Source organism: Oncorhynchus mykiss, chromosome 8 (genome assembly GCF_013265735.2).
Source record: "Oncorhynchus mykiss isolate Arlee chromosome 8, USDA_OmykA_1.1, whole genome shotgun sequence".
In the NCBI taxonomy this organism is placed as follows: domain Eukaryota; kingdom Metazoa; phylum Chordata; class Actinopteri; order Salmoniformes; family Salmonidae; genus Oncorhynchus; species Oncorhynchus mykiss.
The window spans coordinates 30,227,309-30,251,453 of record NC_048572.1 but is presented as its reverse complement, the minus strand read 5'-3'; the positions used below and the strand labels follow the sequence as shown (position 1 = coordinate 30,251,453).

Here is a 24,145-nt window from a genome sequence, read left to right as displayed (position 1 = left end):
AACCGCTATTGCGCTTGCGCGTGTCAACCCGGGCGCTTTCTCTTCCGGGTCGAAAAATTTGCACACCACGGATGAATTTGAAGTTGTAGCAATCGGGCCTAATTCGCTAGCTACGTATTTGAATACAAATTATAACGTTTAACAAAAAATCTAATACAGGACATTCAACAGTGTTGTTCTGTAACCATACGATACAGGTAAGGCATTTACTCGAATCACTGCGAACACAACAGCTGTTTGCCGGAGTTGTGAATGACTGGCTAAGTAACGTAGCTATGTAGCTAGCGCTATAGGTGCATGTGCCGCATGTATGAGCTAATGGGTTAGCTGGGTAGCTAGCTAGCTAAATGATCAGTTTTGCGTGTGAATAAATGTGGATGCGTTGACGTATATACATCAGACTGAAGACATAGATTCATGATGACAGTTATTTAGTCTTGCAAGTGTATATGACACTCTGTTAGTATCATCTTCAGCTCTAGCCAGCACACGTTACAGTAGCTAAGTTAGTTAACGGTAAGTAAGATGATGACGTTGAGTGAGTGTACAAGGATAGCTACATGACTATGAGAGATGACTGGCATTTTGTTCTGATATTGCAATCTAGCGGCACCAGATCACTCCTCCTTGTCTCTCCCCCCCCCCCCCCCCCCCCCCCCAAAAAAAAGGCATTTTCAATTGTTCCAGTACTGTTACCAAGAATGATTGACAAAAGAGAACTGCCACTGTATATCATGAGAATGTATTCCGTCTTTTCCCGATGTGACTGTCCAACCAAATCTACACCCCATTCCCCTCTTTTCAACCTAATGACCTCTCATTCAGTTGCTCTCTATAGTTTAATCAAAGCCTGTTTAAAACCCTTTGTAAGTATATGGAATAGCATATTTCTCTGTTTTCATTATATTGACCTCTGTCCTATTGTCTCCCTAACCCCCCCCCCCCCCCCCCCCCCCCCAGTGATGCCGAACCTTAGCTGTAGGTTCTACCAGCACCGGTTCCCTGAGGTGGAGGATGTGGTGATGGTGAACGTGCGCTCCATCGCCGAGATGGGCGCCTATGTCAGCCTGCTGGAGTACAACAACATTGAGGGCATGATCCTGCTGAGCGAGTTGTCGCGCCGACGTATCCGCTCCATCAACAAGCTCATTAGGATCGGACGCAATGAGTGCGTGGTGGTCATCCGAGTGGACAAAGAGAAGGGTGAGGCGGGGTTTGAGTGTGTGCGGTCAAGAAATGTAGACCGTGTGTGTGTGTACACATTGTGTTACAGGTTAAAAAAAATATATATATATTGTCAACTCTTTGCAGGGTACATTGATTTATCAAAGAGAAGAGTTTCGCCAGAGGATGCTATCAAATGTGAAGACAAATTCACCAAATCTAAAACCGTAAGTTAGGTTCACCGTCAACACTCAGCCACGTGCCGGAGGATGCTGTAATATACAAAATTCTATTTATCATTCCGTTCCACCGATGTCATAAACTCTCAGACGTCTGTGCAGCCTGGTCCCAGATCTGTTTGTGCTGTACAGCCTACTACTGTCGTCGTTGGGATGACAATGACCATAGGAGTCCGTAAGAAAGCACAAACAGGGCCGTATTCATAGAGCATCTGAGTATGAGTGCTAATCTAGGATCAGTGTAGCCTTTTAAATCATAATGAATATGATTACACAAACAGGGGGCACCTGATCCTAGATCAGCACTCATACTCTGAGACACTTTATGAATACGGGCTCGGATCTTGGACCAGGCTGACATTTGTGAGTCTTCCCTCTTGACCAGAGGTGATATCGAGGTGTAAATGTTTTTATGGTGTGGCGTCCGTGGCAGGTGTACAGTATCCTTCGACACGTGGCTGAGGTGCTGGAGTACACTAAGGACGAGCAGCTGGAGAGCTTGTTCACGCGCACTGCCTGGGTGTTTGATGAGAAGTACAAGCGTCCGGGATACGGCGCCTACGACGTCTTCAAACAGGCTGTATCGTGAGTATCGTGACTCTTCTTCCTATATACATTACCAGTCAAAAGGTTTGGACACACCTACTCATTCAAAGGTTTTTCTTTATTTTTTGCTATTTTCTACATTGTAGAATAATAGTGAAGACATCAACTGTGGAATAACACATGGAATCATGAAGTAACCAAAAAAGTGTTAAACAAATCAAAATATACTTTATATTTCAGGTTCCTTCAAAGTAGCCGCCCTTTTCCTTGATGACAGCTTTGCACACTTTTGGCATTCTCTACCAGCTTCATGAGGTGGAATGCTTTTCCAACAGTCTTGAAGGAGTTCCCACATATGCTGAGCACTTGTTGGCTGCTTTTCCTTCACTCTGCGGTCCAACTCATCCCAAACCATCTCAATTGGGTTGAGGTTGGGTGATTGTGGAGTCTAGGTCATCTGATGCAGCACTCCATCACTCTCCTTCTTGGTCAAATAGCCCTTACATATTCTCATTAAGAGCAAACCAGATGGGATGGTGTTTCGCTGCAGAATGCTGTGGTAGCCATGCTGGTTAAGTGTGCCTTGAAAGCACCATCACACCTCCTCCTCCATGCTTCACAGTGGGAATCACACATGCCGAGATTATCCGTTCACCTACTCTGCGTCTCACAAAGACACGGCGGTTGGAACCAAAAATTGCAAATTTGGACTCAGATTTCTACCAGTCTAATGTCCATTGCTTGTGTTTATTTGCACAAGCAAGTATCTTCTTCTTATTGGTGTCCTTTTAGTAGTGGTTTCCTTGCAACAAAACCACAAAGGCCTGATTCATGCAGTCTTCTCTGAACAGTTGATGTTGAGATGTCTGTTACTTGAACTCTGAAGCATTTATTTGGGCTGCAATCTGAGGTGCAGTTAATTGCTAATTTCTGAGGCTGGTAACTCTAGTGAACTTATCGTCTGCAGCAGAGGTAACTCTGGTTCTTCCTTTCCTGTGGTGGTCCTCATGAGAGCCAGTTTCATCATCGCACTCAAAGTACTTTACATTTTCCGTATTGACTGACCTTCATGTCTTAAAATAATGATGGACTGTTGTTTCTCTTTGCTTATTTGAGCTGTCCTTGCCATAATATGGTCTTCTGTATACCACCCCTACCTTGTCACAACACAACTGATTGGCTCAAACGCATTAAAAAGGAAAGAAAGTCTACAAATTAACTTTTAACAAGGCACACCTGTTAATTGAAATGCATTCCATGTGATTACCTCATGAAGCTGGTTGAGAAAATGCAAAGAGTGTGCAAAGCTGTCATCAAGGCAAAGGGTGGCTACTTTGGGGAATATAAGATATATTTTGATTTAACACTTTTTTTGGTTACTACATGATTCCATATGTGTTACTTCATAGTTTTAATGTCTTCACTAATATTGTGCAATTGAGAAAATGGTTCAAAAAACAGAAAAACCCTGGAATGAGTAGGTGTGTTCAAACTTTGGACTGGTACTGTACACATGACTGAGCAAAGCCAGGCTCAGCCAAGCTGTGTTAGGCTGGCTTGGTTACGTATTCTCCATAGTTGCTGGAACCATGCTGGAAAGGACAATGTGAAAATAATATATCCGAGTCAGCACGGTGTGGTGAATAAGGTTTACCTTTTCTGTAGGTCTGCCCTTGCTCTGCCCTTGTCTATTAATGGTATGTACTATGTCATGTTTTGTGTGGATCCCAGGAAGAGTCGCTGCTGCTTCTGCGACAGCTAATGGGGATCCTAATAAAATACCATCTGTCATTCTTAGTAAGAGATGGACGCAGATATTGTAGACGGGTGTGATAGTGTAGTGTTTGCTCCCGATCTCCTCAAATCATTTAGTCAGATATCCATGCTCCAAAAATGTTTTATTTTTCCCAGTGACCCTGCCATGCTGGATGGGCTAGACCTGACCGAGGAGGAGAGGGCCGTGCTCATCGACAACATCAACAGGCGTCTCACTCCACAGGCTGTCAAAATCAGAGCAGGTCACAGCACACTCAACATTAACAGTGCAATAAATATGTACTAGACATGTTAAAGAAGATCAATGGGGGGGAGATTACATTGTAAAGATATGGGGGGGTAGTTTTGATGCTACTTTCCTGCATTTCTAGACATTTTGTTGTGCGGCTGAGAGAAAAGGTTGCAGATTTACTGTAATTCTATGTATTTTGCCATGGCTAATGCTGTGTTGTTTTGCTCGAACATAATAAGAAAATCTATACTGCTAAATTTATTATTTTAGGATGATGGTTTATTTAGACATTTTTTTCCCACTGTTTGGACTTAGGCGAGCTGGAAAAAAAGATTAGGCGGCCCACCCAAGGATTTCAATTGCAGGAAAGTTATTGGCTAACCGATGAAGTCTTGTTGGGTCCGTATTTCCATATTTGATGTGTGTAGTGCCTACACAACTATGGAAATTGGCGACAAATGCTACATAATGTTCATTGATTCGTTTGCCAGAGTGGCATGTTGATGACACTATTGAACTCCTCTGAAGTTTTCAAATTAGAAACATGGCGACTTGACACTTTATTTTCTTTAAACAATACATTTTGACTATCATCCTTGCAGACATCGAGGTGGCATGCTACGGGTATGAGGGCATTGACGCTGTGAAGGACGCACTGAGGGCGGGGCTTAGCTGCTCGACAGAGGCCATGCCCATCAAGGTAGGTTGCATCAAGGAACTCTCATACTCAATACTTCTAATCTATTTAATTATATTTCTCTATCGATTTCATCTCGTCGTCCTGTGGTTGACCTCAACTTTCTCGAAGGCGTTGTATGACCACGCATTGTATGACCACTCTCTCCCTAGATTAATCTGATAGCACCGCCACGCTACGTCATGACCACAACCACTCTGGAGCGCACCGAGGGCCTTTCGGTTCTCAACCAGGCCATGGCAGCCATCAAGGAGAGGATCGAGGAGAAGAGGGGCGTCTTTAACATCCAGATGGAGGTGAGACTGAGGATATGCAGTGACTTCAGAAAGTATTCACACCCCCTGACTTATTCCACATTTTGTTGTGTTACAGCCTGAATTCAAAATGATTTAAACAGACCCATCTATACACAGTACCCCATAATGAAGAAGTGAAAAGGTTTTTAGAAATGTTGGCACATTTTATTGAAAATAAAATACAGAAATGTCTCATTTACATATATATTAACACCCCTGAGTCAATACATGTTAGAATCACTTTTGGCAGGTTATTGTCCTGCTGAAAGGTGAATTTGTCTCCCGGACCCTGTTGGAAAGCAGACTGAACCAGGTTTTCCTCTAGGATATGTCCTGTACTTAGCTCTATTCCATTTATTTTTATCAACAACAAAAAACTCCCTAGTCCTTGCTGATGACAAGCATACCCATAACATGATGCAGCCACCCCCATGCTTGAAAATATGCAGAGTGGTACTCAGTGATGTTTTGTTGGATTTTCCCCAAACAAAACGCTTTGCATTCAAGACATAAAAGTAAATTTCTTTGCCACATTTTAAGCCGTTTTACTTTAGTGCCTTATTGCAAACAGGATGCATGTATTGGAATAATTTGTGTTCTGTACAGGCTTCCTTGTTTTCACTCTGTCATTTAGGTTAATATTATGGAGTAACTACAATGTTATTGATCCAACCTCAGTTTTCGCCACAGCCATTAAACTCTGTTTTAAAGTCAACATTGGCCTCATGGAGAAATCCCTGAGTGGTTTCCTTCCTCTCCAGCAACTGAGGAAGGACGCCTGTATCTTTTTATAATGAAAAAGTGTAATTAATAACTTCACCATGCTCAAAGGGATATTCAATGTCTGCTTTTTATGTTTACCCATCTACCAATAGGTGCCCTTTGTGGCATTTGAAAACTTTCCTGGTCTTTATGGTTGAATCTGTGTTTGAAATTCACTGCTCGATTGAGGAACCTTACAGATAATTGTGTGTGTGGGGTACACACACACAAATAATGTTAAACACTTATTGCACACAGAGTGAGTCCATGAAACTTATTATGTGACTTGTTAAGCAGGTTTTTACTCCTTAACTTATTGAGGCTTGCCATAACAAAGAGGATGAATACTTATTGACTCAATACTTTTCACTATTTCACTTTTAAATAATAATACTTTTTATACCTTTTTCTCCCTAATTTCGTGATATATAATTGTCCCATCGCTGCAACTCCCGTACACACTCAGGAGAGGTGAAGGTCGAGAGACACGACCCTGCCAAGCCGCACTGCTTCTTGACACACTACTCGCTTAACCAGGAAGCCAGCCACACCAATGTGTTGGAGGAAACGCCTTACAGCATGCACGCCTTGAGCGTGCATGCGCCCGGCCCGCCACAAGAAGTCGCTAGAGCGCGATGGGACAAGGACATCCCGGCCGGCCAAACCCTCCCCTAACCCGGACGGTGCTGGACCAATTGTGCGTTGCCTCATGGGTCTCCCAGTCTCGGCCGGCTGCGACACAGCCTGGGATCGAACCCGGGTCTACCGTGACGTCTTTAGCACTGTAATGCAGTGCCGTAGGCCGCTGCGCCATTCGGGAGGCCCATTTTGTAAACATGTCCAAGAACATAATTTTACTTTGACATTATGGGGTGTTTTGTTATAGGCCAGTGACAGTCTCAATTTAATCCATTTCAAATTCAGGCTGTAACGCAACAAAATGTGAAAAAAGTCTAGGGGTGTGAACACTTCCTGAAGGCACTGTAGATACAGTAGATGGTTGGGTGAGAAAATGGAGAGATGGGTGGTCAGTTTGCCAGTAGTATGAGGGAATACCAAAGTACTTGGTGGTTTCTCTCGTCGTGGCCTTTGACACTACTTCCCATGAAAGTGCATGTTTATCATACAGAAGAGCCCAAACTCTGTTTCAAATGTTGACTCGGCGTGGATGTACCACCTGAATACGTCCATTCAATATAGTGCAGTGTTCATTTACACCCGTAGCTCTCATCCACAAAGATGTACTTCAGTACTTTTCGATTTCTCCATGCATATCTTATCAGCCAGGAGAGGCCTTTATTTATTTGGAGTGCACATTCCTTCAGTTCCCTGCAGTCCACTAAATAATTACACTTCTCATACACAGAGCTTGAACCTAACACTACTTTCAATCTCTGAGGATATATAAAAACAAAGATATAAAACAGCACCAGTTTTTCTTACCGTTTACTATAATAGTTAGGTGGGTGCTTATATTTGTCCTGTTTCACACGTGAATTGGATTCTACATTTTTGTTGTTGCATATCTTACTCCTTGAGTGAATTGATTGATTGTAAGTCAGTCTTTATAAGAGCATCTGCTAAATAAGTAAATGAGGTGTAATGTTCTTGTTATACCACCCCCCCTTCAGGCGAAGGTGGTGACGGACACGGACGAGACCGAACTGGCCCGTCAGCTTGAGAGGCTAGAGCGGGAGAATGCAGAGGTGGACGGAGACGATGAGGACGGAGAGATGGAGGCTAAAGCAGAGGACTAGTCCAGTTAGCCCTGAAAGAAGGGTCGTTTGGAAGAAAACAAAAGGATGGACAGACTTCGCCATAGTCGCACTGTCCCACAGATGTGCAACTCTCATATTACATAGAGGTATTCACTGGCTAATAACCCTCTAAATTGATAATTAGGGACTTCTCAGAAGGAGAGAAACATACATTGCTATTCTCTTAAGTCTAGAGGTGGATAGACGGAAATGTGTTAAAGCAAATAAGACAAACTATACCAGTAACCATTTACAGTACAAACACCAATTATACCTATATATATGCAGAAAACTGTTTACAAGCAGTGGCCATCGCAAATTCACCTCTCGCTGGTCACAGGAAGTGATGCATAGGCTCTAGTTGTGTGTGATACTGGCGTGGGTTACTTATGTGCTGTTCCTCTTCCAGTAGTATGGATTTTTACTGGCAGGATCTTGCTTTTGTGTAGCTCATGACATCAATAAAGTTCTGCACGTTTGATCTCAGTGGTTTTGGGTATGAATTGCAGCTGTGCTCTGATTGGTTATTTCATCTGCAACATGCCCATATAAACAAGAATTCAAACTTTAATAGCACAATGAACAACTAACTTAAAGCACTTGTACCATGGCACAGTGGTTCTTCATAATACCAATTATTTAAACTATTGGTGTATGATAGACTCACTGGGCCACAACCCCTTATCTATTGACAAAATCCAAGTCTTTATTCAAAACAAAATTTCCACTGGTACAAAAAGAAAAAATGGAAACAATGTTTACACAAATCAGTATCCTTTCCAGGTGGTGCTGTTGCCTGTGTTACGAGACCAACCAACCACAAGTCAAATGTTCAATAACTGGCCTATCCTTAAAAAGAATTTATAGAAAGCATTGTTTGTAATACAAAAACAAATCTACCTTTTAAGGTCTACCCTTCACATAAACAGAAGTTTCACTCAGCAGATGCCACATAGAAACAGCAGTCCAATAACCTTTGATATTACTAACGTCACAAAACTAGAGAGAAACAAAACGGTGAGATGCTTTTCAGCGTACTTTTTTCCACAGCTTAGTAGCTATGTTCTTCTCTTCATCAACCATTAACCCCTAATCCACTACCTCCACAGTCATCCTCAGAACATCCAACTCGAGCCAAGAGTCTGTAGTAGGGCCATTGTCCAAGTGTCTGCTTTCATGCATCTTCAATAAGCACTTCGTCAGTCATTCAAGCACGCACGCACACACACACACACACACACACGTAGGCTATACACCAATACAAAGTCAGCAGCTGCAGTGGAGTAACATGACATGTACCAGAGTCTATTGGAAGAATGAGAAAACGGGAGCTCAACGTGTGAATGCTGTTGGGGTATTATTAGGTTGAGCGCATTCTTTGATTTTAGGCCACTCAAATTGAGAAGTCTTTTTGGTGACTGACAACGCTAAAGTCAGATTACTCTAATAGAAAAAGTTGGATTCGTTCAGTGCTTTCCTGGGTTTCTTATTTCACAAGCCCAATCTTCTTGGCTTCAGTTTCGTAGATCAGCAACCGCCACATCTTGACGATGAAGACCTCTGCTTCTTCATCCAAAACCTTGGTGTAGAGGAACCGCATTGCAGTTAGATTAATGACATAGTACTTAACAAGTTTAAATCAGGAGACCAAAAGCAGTTCACCAAGGCTCTTTTAAGGCCTGTTTAATACTTTGATCAAAATACAGTTAAATCAGTTTTAGCTGGACAGACAACTGAGAATGTTCCCAGTATATTTCTTGGGATACTCACCATGGCAACATCATCCAAGATACCCTGTGGTGTACCATGAGCCATCACCTGGGGGAGGTCAAAATTAAGGAATCAGAATGATACTCATATTGCAAAAACATCCAGCTCCCCAGTAAATTGCATCAATCACGCTTACACACCTTGGAGCAGACAAAATCGACTAGCGTAGCCTCCTCTTCTCCAATGTACTCAATTATCTTTTTGTTGATCCAGGGGCGTATGCGTCGATCCATCAGAGTCTGGGGAGAACAGTCAGAACTACTTTAGTCACTGCACCAGGTATTATTCATATAGGTCTGTACCAGTTTTGTAGGGAAACACATTTTCTACTTTGACAAAGAAGGGCTACATCAGCAATTCCCTTGGACTACAGCCTCTAGTCGTTGAATTATCAAAACCAACCAGCGTTATCTGTATGTCATATTTCCTCTGGTCTGGTTTCCATTCAGTTTCTGCGCTCTTGCGAACACAGAATTAGTTGGCAAGAGAGCAGAAAGACTGGAAAGCGGGGTACTGCCACATCCTATCCTCACCGAGTCCACTGCAGACCAGTCCAGCGGGTAGGAGAACAGCTCCGTCTTGCCCGTGGGGATCTTCTCGATCAGGCTCTTGATGTGCTTGCGCTTCTCCTCTGTGTTGGCGCCCTTGATGGCCGCCAGGCCCGAGGCGCCGTCTACCACACTCTGGAGGTTCTTGTCGTCGTCGCCGTAGTCCAGTGGTACCAGCTTGCGCTTGCGGGGAGCCTCGTCTGCCTCCTCGTCGTCAAATTTGTTAAAGACGCTGTCCACAGTGAGCTTCTTGCGTTTGATGGCCACGTTGGGCTGGCTGGGGCTGCTAGTGGCTCCTAGAGAGATATTTAGACATACTTTAAACCTTTCGTCATGGAGTATGTCTGAAACAGGACAGTTCCATTTAATTGATATCTTAAAGCAATTTGAGTGACATCCCTCTCAAATTAAACAATTTGTCAGGCTCAAGATATCTGTGCAGATACAGCTATATGCCTCAATCTAAAAATGAATGGTAAAGATAGGCAGTCTTGCTTCATTATTTTAATTATCCTGATCTTTCCCCTTCATTAATGATTGAGGCGCTTAATTGGATCTACACAACAGATCATTAGGTAGTTAGCACTATAGTTGTCATTATGTCCATATGATTCTAGACCTAGCTTGTCCCACCAACCAAACTCACCCAGTTTGAGACTGAGGCCGATCTTGGGGCGGAACTCCTCCTGGGGTGGGGTCTCGTGAGGGGGTGAGTTCTCGTGTGGGATGATGATGCCGCAGGGTGACTCGTCCCCGCCACAAGGCGTGTTGGGGGTGGCGCCCCCGCTGGCCGACGAAACAGAGGGGGCCGCAGTGATTGGCCGCAACGTGGGCTTCAGGCAGGGCTTGGACCCCGATTGGTCGTCGTCAAACTCCTCCCCTTCTTCCACATCATCATCAGAGTGGGGGTGGTGATGGTGGGGTACATGGTGGTCCCCTCTGTCCCTCTCCCGGTCTCTATCCCCTCTCTCCCGGTCTCTTTCCCCCCTCTCTCTCTCCCGATCACCTCGATCTCTTTCCCCCCTCTCTCTCTCCCGATCACCTCGGTCTCGATCACCTCTCTCTCTCTCCCGATCACCTCGGTCTCGATCTCTGTCTCCTCTGCGATCCCGGTCCACCCGTGGGGCCTTGTGTACCCGCTCCTCCTCGGGGTCGGGCTCTGGCTTCACTGGAGGCTGGCGCAGACGCTCCGCCTCCTCTTCCATCTGGACCAATCGGTAAAGAGAAGCAGTGTGAGACAAGGGGCTTACAGTCAGGAAAGAGGATACACTCGCCTAACGTTATTGTGTAGCCAAGATAGCCAGATGGATAGAGACGCACTTACAATGCAGACATACAGACAAAGGGATCCGAGGACAAAATGACCTTCAGGAATAAACACAGTCAAGCGGATACAGTCACACACACACACACTCCCTCTTTCTCACCCTGCGTATCTCGGCTTCGGGGTCTGGGTGTCCCTCGGCCAGCAGCCTTTGTCTGATCTCCTCCAGCTCTTCCTTCTCTCTCTTCCTGTCGCGCTCATCCACCTCAGTCTCCTTCTCCCGGTCTCTCAGACGCTTCTGCAGTGCGCTGCCCCTAGGGGTCACACACGGAACAACACTTTTTATAACAATGGCCCTGACACTCATCAACAAATCTCTTCAAGTTTTTTGTTTTATTTTAAGTAGTGAGGTTTCTCTTCCCAAATGTCGAAGCCAAAAACATGTCGTTTCAGACCGCCATCATCTTGACAGTTTACATTATCGACATTAAAATGGTCTCAATTATATCTTCTGTAGTATGTAAACCTAGCAGATCAGCATCATAAATGAATTAAATATGCTGGTGGTCACCTGTAGTACTTAGGGTCATCTCTGTCGTCATCGTAGTCCTCCAGGAACTCCTTCAGCCGTTTGCTTTCTTTAGTCTGTAGGACACAATGATGAATGGAAACACATACCAATTATGTCTACGGTAGGACCCTTCAAGCCAGAAGGACATTTCACGCCCAGATCAGTGGTAAACCTGAGTCCTGTTCAGTAGTCGGGCACAGCGTGGTAAAACATTTCACAACGAACAATTAAAATCAGCATTCCCATTGGACAAGTTCAGGTAGTCCCGCCCCTGGTTTCAAAAGGTTTTCTCCCTGCTCAACATGACCCAGGAATGCCATGTGAGGGTGAGAACGGGGTTTGTATTTCTTCCTACCATTTCTCTCCTGCGCTCTTCCTCCCGCTCAGACTCCTTGGAGTAGTCTCGAGCCTTCTTCCTCTCGCGGATCTCCCAGTTTTTCAGACGCTTCAGACAGACACGAGACAGAAATTAAGCAACATTTCACAGCCAACACACACATGATTCTCACACCACTGTAAGCTACCTCTTGATAGGCTGCCTCCTTGTCTCGGAGTTTCCTCTCCAGCCTTCTCCGCTCGTAGACCTCCTCCTCATCCTCTTGGTCACGCTTCTTGTCCTTGTCTCTGTCGCGACTCACCTCTCTACAACATAACATCAACCTAGTTACCTCCCAATCATTCCTTCCTTCACAATCCATTGCTTTATATAATAACACACACCTGGAGTGGCTGCGGTCCTTGCTCCTGTCACGGCTCCTCTCCCTTTCCCACTCCCTCTCCTTCGTCCGGTTACGATCACGGTCTCTGTCACTTCTGTCCCGCTCGCGCTCCCTCTCACGCTCGCGCTCCCTCTCACGCTCCCTCTCCTTCTCGCGCTCTTTCTCCCGCTCGCGGTCCCGGCGCTCCCTTTCACGTTCCCTCTCCTTGTCCCTCTCCCGTCGCTCGCGATCAAACTCTGCACGCTCCTTGTCTTTCTTGTCCTTCTCCTCCTCCAGTTTCTGCAAAGAGAACAGAGGAGGTTGATAAGTTGGAGGCTCCGGGGAGGACAGTCATGCAACAGAACAGGAGCAGTGAGGCTGGGTCACACGCTTCTCTATAAGTGCACAGAAGTGGATCTAGAAGTGGCTTCCAGGCTCTGGGGGCAGAGGGGACTACTGTAACAATGTAGATTCTTGTTATCTAAGGATGAAGTAGTTGAGTTAGAGGCTGACGTTTTGGCACAACAGCCGCTCCTTGGCTGGGCTAAGAGTTTCTATGGGAAAATAACAACAAGATGTCATGAGACACGGCACTCCTTTGTCCCTATATAGCATGATTTTGTTTTTTTCTCCCCCGAGGACCTTGGGGACCAAATAAAAAAATTTGAATCGGCTTGCGGGCCGGATTTGGCCTGCGGGCCACCAGTTGCAGACCACAGTATCAATATAGTACAATGATTGTTTAGCACAAGCTGGGCGACTTACAAGTTACCTAAAAAAAAAGACACTGGAAACCACTTTGAGGTCAAAGACGACATCTTGTTGGCCATGTCAAAGGTCACAGACATTCAAAACGAGAAAAAGGAGCTGCTTGATAGATAACGATCTCTCTCTCCCAAGTCAGTGTCCTCATTACAAGGGAAACAACAAAACAAAAAAAAGGCGTCAATCCTTTTGTGAAACTAGTTGGTGACTTACAGGTGTTGAGCTACGGATTTCAGCCCGTCGCTGCCCCTACATGACTATAAAAGTTAGGCCTGGAAGGAAAAGCAGGTCAAACAATACACAGGGGGGGGGGGGGGGGGAGATTCACTTTCCCTCAAGCAAATCATCAAAAACAACCGTTAACTTCTATGGGGTACATTGGTAAAAACAGAAAGCCGTGAAACATCCTGGTACATCTTTAAAAATAAAAAAATATACATTTTCTGGACAGGTAAATTAAATCGTAGAGGCTCTTACCCCTGCTTCGGTCTTCTGTAGTTCTCCCGTGACTCGATTTCCCAGACACACGCTAAGAGACAACTCCCTCCTAGCACTACGCCCATGGCTCCCCATGTACTCAACTGATTAGCAGACAATTACAAACCATGCATTCTAAATACACTGAGGCTCAAGTTTGTGTTGGGTATTTTTGTGAAATACACAGTGAGACCACAGGTTACCTATGGGCCTTTCCCACAAGGTCGGACCACTAAAAGCAGTCCATAACGAACAACAGATGGTTGTCCTCCTGGTCTGACCCAGACTACAGAGCCACGGGTTTAGTGCAGCTAAAGACGAAGAGCAAGGAAAACAGGCAGAGAAGGAGAGATGGGGGAAATAGAGAAGCACGCACAGGTACTATGGGCATGGGTGGAAGGGGTCTGATTGGTTAAGTCTTCCTACTTGAACTTACCTTGCTCTGCGCTCCATTGGTGACAACTTGGGCATAGAGTAACTGCAGGTAGGCCATAGGTACATGACATTCCCCTTCTATGTCAAGCATAGGCCTTACCATTTGTGCTTGAGAAAGGATCTCATTACGTATTACTCGTACCTCCTTTACCACAAGTCTACTGCCGTAGATTATGAACACCAAATAATCGTTGCGTGAAAATGGAGATGAAGGGGGTGAACGGCAATTAGAAACCAGGAAGAAAAGGGGACAGACAAGTTCAGAGAATAAAGGGAGAAAGAGCTAAAGTGACGAGGGAAAGAGAGAATCAAAGAAGACAGGAATAGAGGGACTGACATTTGGACACAGGACTAGGAGAGATGGGGCTTTTCTCTAACACACACACACACACTTATCCACAGGGTGGGTTGGAACTCACCTGGCTAGTCTTCAGAACGCAGAGTGCTGTGGAGGGGCGCCCCCCCCACTGCTATAACAGTACAATCTACAGCCCAAATCACTGCAGTGGTTATTGACCTGAGTCTCAGTGACTGGACTTTTACACACACATTATGTAGAATGGTCATCATTTACAGAGGACTCACACAGGTTCACTGGCCTCCCTGGCTTGCGGACATGATAAATAGATGGAAATCAAAAATGGCCGTGGTTCTCTCCACATTTGGCAAATAACTGGTCTAAAAGCAAGACCAACATTCTGTTGACATGTATTTAAATGGAAAAGGTGGGCTGTGTGTTGAGAGGTTCTCATTAAGTTCCACAACCTCAGCCACCACTGTAAGCCAGAGTGCCTGTGCAGTTGCCCCTATGCAAATCCTCGAGGAGGGAGCGCCCAGTATATGTACAAAATAAAGGAAAGCTCATACTTACATGCTATCCTCGACAACTTTTTCCAAAGCTCTGAGATTCATCTTGCTTTAGTCACCATATGATCTCTATCATAATGGCGGGGTTTAATGAATAGATTAGCTTTAAGGTAACTTTACATTGTCGCCATGCATTTTGTTTGTGTGTGATGAATGAGTTATGAATCTAGCCAGCTATACTATCACACCTAAATACCCTAATTATATACAAAATAAAAAATGTCCCGTCGACACGAGTCAAATTAGGTTTGAAAACGGTGACAATACTACAAATCCAGATATTTCACATTGAGATTTTTGAGCAAGGTATGCAATAGTTTGGCGTAATATTCTCCCATCCTAAATTTAGACCAGGGATGGGCAACTGGTGGCCCGTGGGCCTTTTCAATTTCAAAACATCTGCAGTTTTACTCTTGTTTTGTCAGTCAATTTGCCCATGTCAGCTAAAATGTTTTAGATTGCCAAGTTAGTTTAGCGGCCAGCTATCTAAACTTGTTATCATGGTGGAATTACCGGCCGGGGGCCCCCCCCATTGATTTTGTTAGTCCGTCTCAGTCAGAAAACAAATTTTAAAAACTGCAAACCTTTTTCCAACCGCATGGCAAAGTGAGTAGAATTGCAAAAAAAATAAAAAAAATAAAACTCCACTGTCAAAATGGGGGCCACCATTTTTGGGGGGCTCGCAGTGTAATGTGTGTGTGTGTGTGTGGGGGTATGGATGTGGGTACGCAGACCGGCGAGTAACTGCAGCCCCTCATGATGAGTTCAGATTGTGGCCCCCACCCCCAGCAAAGTTGCCCATCCCTGATTTAGACTATATAAAACAGGTCCTTGCACAAAATGCCCACTAGCAGTAAGTGTAAACCCAAAAGGACTGTACTACTAGCGTGTGTAGCTTCTTTTCCAAAAACCTGCAATGTGAGTGAGAGAGATGAGTACAGTCATATACCTTGTGGGTGTCGCGGAATTTACTGATCTCTCTAGAAATCAGGTCTCTCTTGTCATCCTCCAATCCGTCAATTGCGTTGATATCCTCCTAAGGGACGATGGGAGGCAGGAAGAAGGGATAGTGTTCAGGGTCATGCTGACAACAAGACTGACAAAAAATAAAGATTTAATATAAAATGTTGAATCTGTAGACTTCCTCAAATTAAGGGGATTCGTCCTCGAGTCATGGCACAGTCATTTAGGTTAAATGGGGTTAGCCTGCGCCGGACCAGGTGTAGTGCTGAAGAATTCATTGCCATAGAAATGGACCTGGCTAAAAGGTGAGACACTTTCGAATGACCGGTTATCCCGAGTTGAACTCAGAGATGACCAACGTTATCTCACCAACTCCTCACACCAGGTACGTAGGATACTCCTCAGGACTAGACTTAATCCCTATCCAGACTTTCATATACCAACAAATACAATGTAGGCAATTGGATTAACATAAAATAATTCCACCATTTTTTTTAACATACCATTTTGTTCAGTCTAGTTTATTTTCCCCTTTTCAGGATATCCAAGTGGTAGTTACAGTCTTGTCCCATCGCAACAACTCCCGTATGGACTCGGGAGAGGCGAAAGTCGAGAGCCGTGCATCCTCCGAAACACGACCCAGCAAAGCCGCACTGCTTCTTGACATAATACCCGCTTAACCCAGAAGCATACACCTGGCGATCTTGTCAGCGTGCATTGTGCCCGGCCAGACACACAAGTCTGTAGAGCGCAAAGGGACAGAACATCCTGTGCCGGCCAAACCCTCCCCTGACAATTGTGCGCCGCCCCATGGGTCTCCCAGGTCGCGACCCGGCAGCGATAGAGCATGGACTCAAACCAGGATCTCTAGTGACACAGCTAGCGCTGCAGTACAGTGCCTTAGACCACCGCGCCACTCAGGAGGTGTTATCCTGCCTTTTCTTTTGCTCATCTTTATCAAGGGTGCCAATAATGTCGGTCATGACTGTATATAATGTGCCCAAATACAATATCACAACCCCCAACCAACATGTACCAGGTAAATCTAAAGTGAGATAAGAGAAAGTAGCCCTAAGTACCTCTTCTTTCTTCTCTTTCTTCTTCCTGCGGTGGGGGGACTCATCATTCGAGGCAGCATTGAGCTCGCTGGCATACTCGCGGATCAGACCGTCAATGGCACCCTTGACGACCTGATCCCGCCTCTTGGTGTCCTCGTCGATCACCTCCTCTTCCTCCGCCTCCTCCTCTTTTCCAACCTCTGCCTTCAAGCAGAAAGAAAAACAGAGCGCGAGAGACAGGCGGGTTAGTATTACATCCAAGTCAACTCATCTCCAGCCTCACTTGTTTAAAAAAATATTTGAAGTAAAAGGAGCTATTTTGTTTCAGGCCTTTCGCCAGTTTCCCATTCGTTTAGCCAACCCCGCCCCCGAGAGCTGGGTGAATCAGTCTCCACTGGAAGTCGCTCAGACCTGCATAATAGCAGGAGGCTGAAGGTTTTAATTCCATTCAACATTTAGGACCAGTTTCCTAAACACAGATTAAGCCTAGTCCAGAACTAAAAAACAAAGTCAGTAGAGATTCCATTGAAATAGATTAAGCCTAGTCCTTGAATAATCTGTGTCCTAGAAACTAGCCCATAACCTACATGGTTATGTGACATTCCCCTCTCCCATCCGTCCAGCTCAGAATGTCCCCCTTCCCCACTACATTACCCACCCCATTGCCGTTGGTGCTGCTCTTCTTTTTGGCCTTGAACTCATCCAGCTGGGCCTTGGTCTTGGCATCCACTTTTACCAGCAGCTTTTTCACCCCGATCTGCAGCTCGTGGAGCAGCCGCAGGGCCCGCAGCGTTGACTCTGGCTCTTTGTACTCACAGAACCCAAAAGCTGGAGAGAATAGAGAAGGAAGGATGGGCACCGGGGGTTTATATCAATACACAGCCATCGGAGTAGCAACCAGGAATGAGGAATGGGGTTGTGTTCATTAGGGCATGGAATGGACATTTTTAACAGGTGTTTCTTATCAGACAAGTACATGTAGTTAAACATTTTTTTGTCTGCTTTCTTCTGATTAATGCCTACTGAACAGGAGCCTGCACATTTTTTTTTTCACTAAATAGTAGTTGCGCTTCACATTGGCAAAGCACGCCTTGGTGAGGGTGACATTGGACTTTCATGGTGGTGGAGTACTTTAGAAGTGTTGTACCTGTTCTGTTTTTACCTTGAAGTTTTCCAGAGGCTCCTTGGACTCTCTTCCAGCTTAGGACCAGGCCACATTTCTGAAGAGTGAATAATTGCTTGCTTTACTACGGGGACCTACTAAAGGACATTGCTTTTCATCAGAGTATCAGGGGAAACATTGTTGGCCAAAAGGGAAACAGCTTTTATAAATCAAACCTAAAAAGGCAAACTGCACCGTCACATGCAAAAAAACAGAAGCAAAACTAACAACTATCCTGGCTCGGAAAGGTGGTTTCAATTGTCTATTCCACTAGCACGACTTGTGACTAAAGACATGGTCTATAGCCTAAATAAAGCTTAATGTCTCTTTCCAAAGCATCTGCATTCAAGTTCCCCTTCCTCACCGCCAGCAGCTGTCGAATCAGCATGTCCGAGGCTCTCTCTGAGATGTTCCCTACAAATACAGTGGTGGTGGGGCCACTGTTCTCGTCCGTCTCCTTGGCCTTCACCAGGGCGGCCTCCTTCCTGGGTGCCGCAGGCATGGAGGTGGGCACCAGGACCGCGGGGGTTTGGGTCATAATACCCATGTGGACTGGTATCATTGGGGTACCTGGAATAGAGACAATGCGATAATGTATACTAGAGGTCGACCGATTAATCGGCAACCGGCCTTTTTGGACACCGATTACATTGCAATCCACGAGGAGACTGCATGGCAGGCTGACCACCTGTTACACGAGGGCAGCATCAAAAGGACCTTGTGGCTGCAAGGAGCCAAGGTAAGTTGCTAGCTAGCATTAAACTTATCTTATAAAAAATAAAAATAAAAAAATCTTCACATAATCACTAGTTAACTACACATGGTTGATGATATTACTAGGTTAACTAGCTTGTCCTGCGTTGCATATAATAAATGCGGTGCCTGTTAATTTATCATCGAATCACAGCCAACTTCAATTTCGCCAAACGAATGATGATTTAACAAAAGCCCATTCGTGAAAAAAAGCACAATCTTTGCACAAATGTACCTAACCATAAACATCAATGCCTTTCTTAAAATCAATACAGACGTATATATTTTTTTAAACCTGCATATTTAGATAAAAGAAATACATGTTAGCAGGCAATTGTGTCACTTATCTTGCTTTCATTGCAAGCAGAGTCTATGCAGCAGTTTGGGTCGCCTGGCTCGTTGCGAACTGTGTGAAGACCATCTCTTCTTAACAAAGACCGTAATTACTTCACCAGAATTAAAAATAATTATGACATAACATTGAAGGTTGTGCAATGCAACAGCAATATTTAGACTTAGGGTTGACCCCCATTCGTTCGATAAAATACGGAACGGTTCCGTATTTCACTGAAAGAATAAAAGTTTTGTTTTCTAAATGATAGTTTAAGGATTTGACCATATTAAGGACCAAAGGCTCGTATTTCCACGTGTTTATTATAATTAACTCAATGATTTGATAGAGCAGTCTTACTGAGCAGTGGTAGGCAGTAGGAGGCTTGTATGAATTCATTCAAACAGCACTTTACTGCGTTTGCCAGCAGCTCTTAGCAATGCTTGAAGCACAGCGCCTTTTATGACTTCATGCCTATCAACTCCTGAGATTAGGCTGGCAATACTAAAGTGCCTATGAGAACATCCAATAGGTAAAGGTATTTGAAATACAAATGGTAGCGAGAGAAATAGTAACTACAACCTAAAACTTCTTAACTGGTAAAATTGCATAGACTCTGCTTGAAGACTGGTGAGGGAGGGAGATATGAGTCTCCAGCTTCAGTGATTTTGCAATTCAATCCAGTCATTGGCAGCAGAGAACTGGAAGGAAAGGTGGCCAAAGGAGGAGTTGGCTTTTGGGGTGACCAGTGAAAAATACTTGTTGGAGCGCGTGCTGCTATGGTGACCAGGGAGCTGAGAAGACTTTGCTAGATAAAGCACCGCATTATAGATGAACGGAAGCCAGTGGGTTTGGCGACGAGTATGAGGCGAGGGCCAGCCAACGAGAGCATACAGGTCGCAGTGGTGGGTAGTATATGGGGCTTTGGTGACAAAACAGATGGCACTGTGATAGCAAATTGGGTGCAGTCTGAGTAGAATGTTGGAGGCTATATTGTAAATGACATCGCCGAAGTCAGGGATTGGTGGGATAGTCAGTTTTATAAGGGTATGTTTGGCAGCATGAGTGAAAGATACTTTGTTGCAAAATAGGAAGCCAATTCTAGATTTAATTTTGGATTGGATATGCTTGATGTGAATCTGGATGGAGAGTTTACAGTCTAACCAGACACCTAGGTGTTTGTAGTTGTCCACATATTCTAAGTCAGAACCGTCCAGAGTAGTGATGCTAGACGGGCGGGCAGGTGCGGGCAGCGATCAGTTGAAGAGCATGCATTTAGGAGAGTTGTATGGAAGGAGAGTTGGGTGGCATTGAAGCTCGTCTGGAGGTTAGTTAACAAAGTGTCCAAAGAAGGGCCAGATGTATACAGAATGGTGTCGTCTGCGTAGAGGTGGATCAGAGAATCACCAGCAACAAGAGCGACATCATTGATATATACAGAGAAAAGAGTCGTCCTGAGAATTGAACCCTGTGGGACCCCCATAGAGACTGCCAGAGGTCTGGACAGAGTCGAAAGCCTTGGCCAGGTCGATGAATATGGCAGCACAGTATTGTCTTTCAGTGGCGGTCATGATATCGTTTAGGACCTTGAGCGTGGCTGAGGTGCACCCATGACCAGCTCGGAAACCAGATTAAATAGAAGGTACGGTGGGATTTGAAATAGTCGGTGATCTGTTTGTTAACTTGGCTTTCGAAGATGTTCTGAGCAAGGAAATTAAACTTCAGCTTTTTTACATGGCACATATTGCACTTTAGTTTCTTCAACACTGTGTTTTTGCATTATTTAAACCGAATTGAATACGTTTCATTGTTAATTTGAGACTAAATTGATTTATGTATAATATTAAGTTAAAGTAAGTGTTCATTGTGCTTTCAGTATTGTTGCAATTGCCGTTATTACACACACACACACACATAATGCTAATGACATCAGTGTGATCCGAAATTAATGATCCCAATTGGGATTTATTTTCTTTGATAAGACATAAATACAGTGCCTTGCGAAAGTATTCGGCCCCCTTGAACTTTGCGACCTTTTGCCACATTTCAGGCTTCAAACATAAAGATATAAAACTGTATTTTTTTGTGAAGAATCAACAACAAGTGGGACACAATCATGAAGTGGAACGACATTTATTGGATATTTCAAACTTTTTTAACAAATCAAAAACTGAAAAATTGGGCGTGCAAGATTATTCAGCCCCTTTACTTTCAGTGCAGCAAACTCTCTCCAGAAGTTCAGTGAGGATCTCTGAATGATCCAATGTTGACCTAAATGACTAATGATGTTAAATACAATCCACCTGTGTGTAATCAAGTCTCCGTATAAATGCAACTGCACTGTGATAGTCTCAGAGGTCTGTTAAAAGCGCAGAGAGCATCATGAAGAACAAGGAACACACCAGGCAGGTCCGAGATACTGTTGTGAAGAAGTTTAAAGCCAGATTTGGATACAAAAAGATTTCCCAAGCTTTAAACATCCCAAGGAGCACTGTGCAAGCGATACTATTGAAATGGAAGGAGTATCAGACCACTGCAAATCTACCAAGACCTGGCCGTCCCTCTAAACTTTCAGCTCATACAAGGAGAAGACTGATCAGAGATGCAGCCAAGAGGCCCATGATCACTCTGGATGAACTGCAGAGATCTACAGCTGAGGTGGGAGACTCTGTCCATAGGACAACAATCAGTCGTGTATTGCACAAATCTGGCCTTTATGGAAGAGTGGCAAGAAGAAAGCCATTTCTTAAAGCTATCCATAAAAAGTGTTGTTTAAAGTTTGCCATAAGCCACCTGGGAGACACACCAAACATGTGGAAGAAGGTGCTCTGGTCAGATGAAACCAAAATTGAACTTTTTGGCAACAATGCAAAACGTTATGTTTGGCGTAAAAGCAACACAGCTGAACACACCATCCCCACTGTCAAACATGGTGGTGGCAGCATCATGGCTTGGGCCTGCTTTTCTTCAGCAGGGACAGGGAAGATGGTTAAAATTGATGGGAAGATGGATGGAGCCAAATACAGGACTATTCTGGAAGAAAACCTGATGGAGTCTGCAAAAGACCTGAGACTGGGACGGAGATTTGTCTTCCAACAAGACAATGATCCAAAACATAAAGCAAAATCTACAATGGAATGGTTCAAAAATAAACATATCCAAGTGTTAGAATAGCCAAGTCAAAGTCCAGACCTGAATCCAAGACCTGAATCCAATCGAGAATCTGTGGAAAGAACTGAAAACTGCTGTTCATAAATGCTCTCCATCCAACCTCACTGAGCTCGAGCTGTTTTGCAAGGAGGATGTGCAAAACTGATAGAGACATACCCCAAGCGACTTACAGCTGTAATCGCAGCAAAAGGTGGCGCTACAAAGTATTAACTTAAGGGGGCTGAATAATTTTGCACGCCCAATTTTTCAGTTTTTGATTTGTTAAAAAAAGTTTGAAATATCCAATAAATGTCGTTCCGCTTCATGATTGTGTCCCACTTGTTGTTGATTCTTCACAAAAAAATACAGTTTTATATATTTATGTTTGAAGCCTGAAATGTGGCAAAAGGTCGCAAAGTTCAAGGGGGCCAAATACTTTCGCAAGGCACTGTATATAAAAAACAGGCTGATTAATCGATATCAGCTTTTTTTTGGTCCACCAATAATCGGTCTCAGCGTTGAAAAAGCATAATCAGTCGACCTCTAATGTATACAAAATGTATTTTAAATTAATGTCTCTCTCAATACAAAGTTCGCTGAGTATTAGATATCCTTACAAATCAGTCATGTTAACAATCTAGTTGCTGTTTAATTTACAGACAGGCCCATAGGATGGGATATCTGTCTCTGATGACTCACCTGAAGGAAAACCAGCAAACTGTGGAGGGGGGATGCCCGGTGGCAGAAGGGTTCGGTTGAGATGAGGAGGGAACGACATCTTGTGGAAATCACCCACCTAAACATGGGACCGAAGAAAACCAGTCAGAACTGCAATAAGAGAGTAGTATGAATTAGACCCTGACCATCTCTCAACACAAGATAACAGCACGTGTTCAGTTGACTTTTCTGTACTTGTGGCTGCATATGTCAGCTGACAGATATCCATCCACCTGTAAAATATCCGCCACAAATCGTAAGTTAGATCTGTGTGGTCGAATGAAGGCCTGGTACTAACGTTAGCCAACTTAAACGTTAGTTAGATGGCTAGCTAACTGGATAACAGTAACGTCGTCAGGTCATATCCATGACTCTGGGTAACGTTAGCAGGCTAAGTTACTTATGAAAGACATTAACTTTACATTGTTTGTCATTTGTCGTTAAGGGCAGCTACAACGTATTCTAATTAGTTAACGTTAGCTATACTCGCTAAGTAACAGAGGTTTTAGGTTTTGTCCTCCACAACAAGCCTGGCAAGGCTAGCTTGTGTGTTGTAACTACGCTAACTAGCAGCTAACTACCGTACCGGGAAACCATTCTCACAGTTTGTTAGTTACACGTAGCCAGCTAAATATTGTCGATAATACTGAGACAATGAAGTGAAAAACAAACTATCGAATCAGATTTTACTTACCCACAACCAGTCGGTTAAGATGGGCTACTTCGCTTTTGTCTCCCTCCGTCCGGCTAAATGTGATAGCTAGCTACTGTACATCAACCCCGCAAAAAGTCAGCGCACCAGAGATATTACAGAAAGGAAGAGATGGGACTCACATTGGGCAACGAAAAACGTATAACGCCCCACCCAGCAGACTGTCGACCAATCGTATTAAAGCTGTAATTATACGTCACGCAACTGCTAAACAAATCGCCAAGCGTTACACACGTGCCGCGTTCAACGAATCAGCAAGTCCGAAATGTCCGCTTGTCCAAGTTCCGATTAGCATTTTCGTAGACAATTCTTAAATCTGCCTATTTTCCTCGAAAGTACGTAATGTCACGATTACAAAGCTACACTGTATTACACTGAACAAGTCAATTATCTCAGTTAAGATTTGTAATGTTGTACTTCTTGTTCACAACATAC

The 24,145-nt window shown here is 44.2% G+C and overlaps 2 protein-coding genes across 5 annotated transcripts; one reads left to right on the top strand and one right to left on the bottom strand.

Moving 5' to 3' along the window:
- The first annotated feature begins 62 nt into the window (after positions 1-62).
- Positions 63-7,950, top strand: LOC100135953 (eukaryotic initiation factor 2 alpha subunit). Its single transcript, NM_001124296.1, is given in 8 exon segments — positions 63-197; positions 961-1,203; positions 1,312-1,391; positions 1,837-1,988; positions 3,861-3,967; positions 4,560-4,657; positions 4,807-4,950; positions 7,344-7,950. Coding segments are annotated over 7 exon segments (948 nt in total). The 5' UTR covers positions 63-197; positions 961-962; the 3' UTR covers positions 7,470-7,950.
- A 203-nt stretch (positions 7,951-8,153) lies between these two features.
- LOC110529768 (RNA-binding protein 25) lies at positions 8,154-24,045 on the bottom strand. 4 transcript variants are annotated; one of them, XM_036985254.1, is made up of 17 exons: positions 23,693-24,045; positions 22,981-23,109; positions 18,412-18,617; positions 18,033-18,105; positions 17,544-17,713; positions 16,907-17,089; positions 15,814-15,900; positions 12,343-12,620; positions 12,147-12,264; positions 11,978-12,067; positions 11,623-11,696; positions 11,215-11,365; positions 10,434-10,992; positions 9,773-10,083; positions 9,380-9,478; positions 9,240-9,287; positions 8,154-9,048 (listed from the first exon to the last, which is right to left on the bottom strand). In XM_036985254.1, exons 2-17 carry the CDS (start codon positions 23,057-23,059, stop codon positions 8,956-8,958), a joined length of 2,619 nt encoding a protein of 872 aa, XP_036841149.1. In that variant the 5' UTR covers positions 23,060-23,109; positions 23,693-24,045; the 3' UTR covers positions 8,154-8,955. The 4 variants fall into 4 exon arrangements, with proteins under 4 accessions (XP_036841149.1, XP_036841150.1, XP_021467955.1 ...); XM_036985255.1 differs by having other exon boundaries at positions 18,048-18,105; XM_021612280.2 differs by having other exon boundaries at positions 22,981-23,077; positions 23,693-23,947.
- Positions 24,046-24,145: the final 100 nt, after the last annotated feature.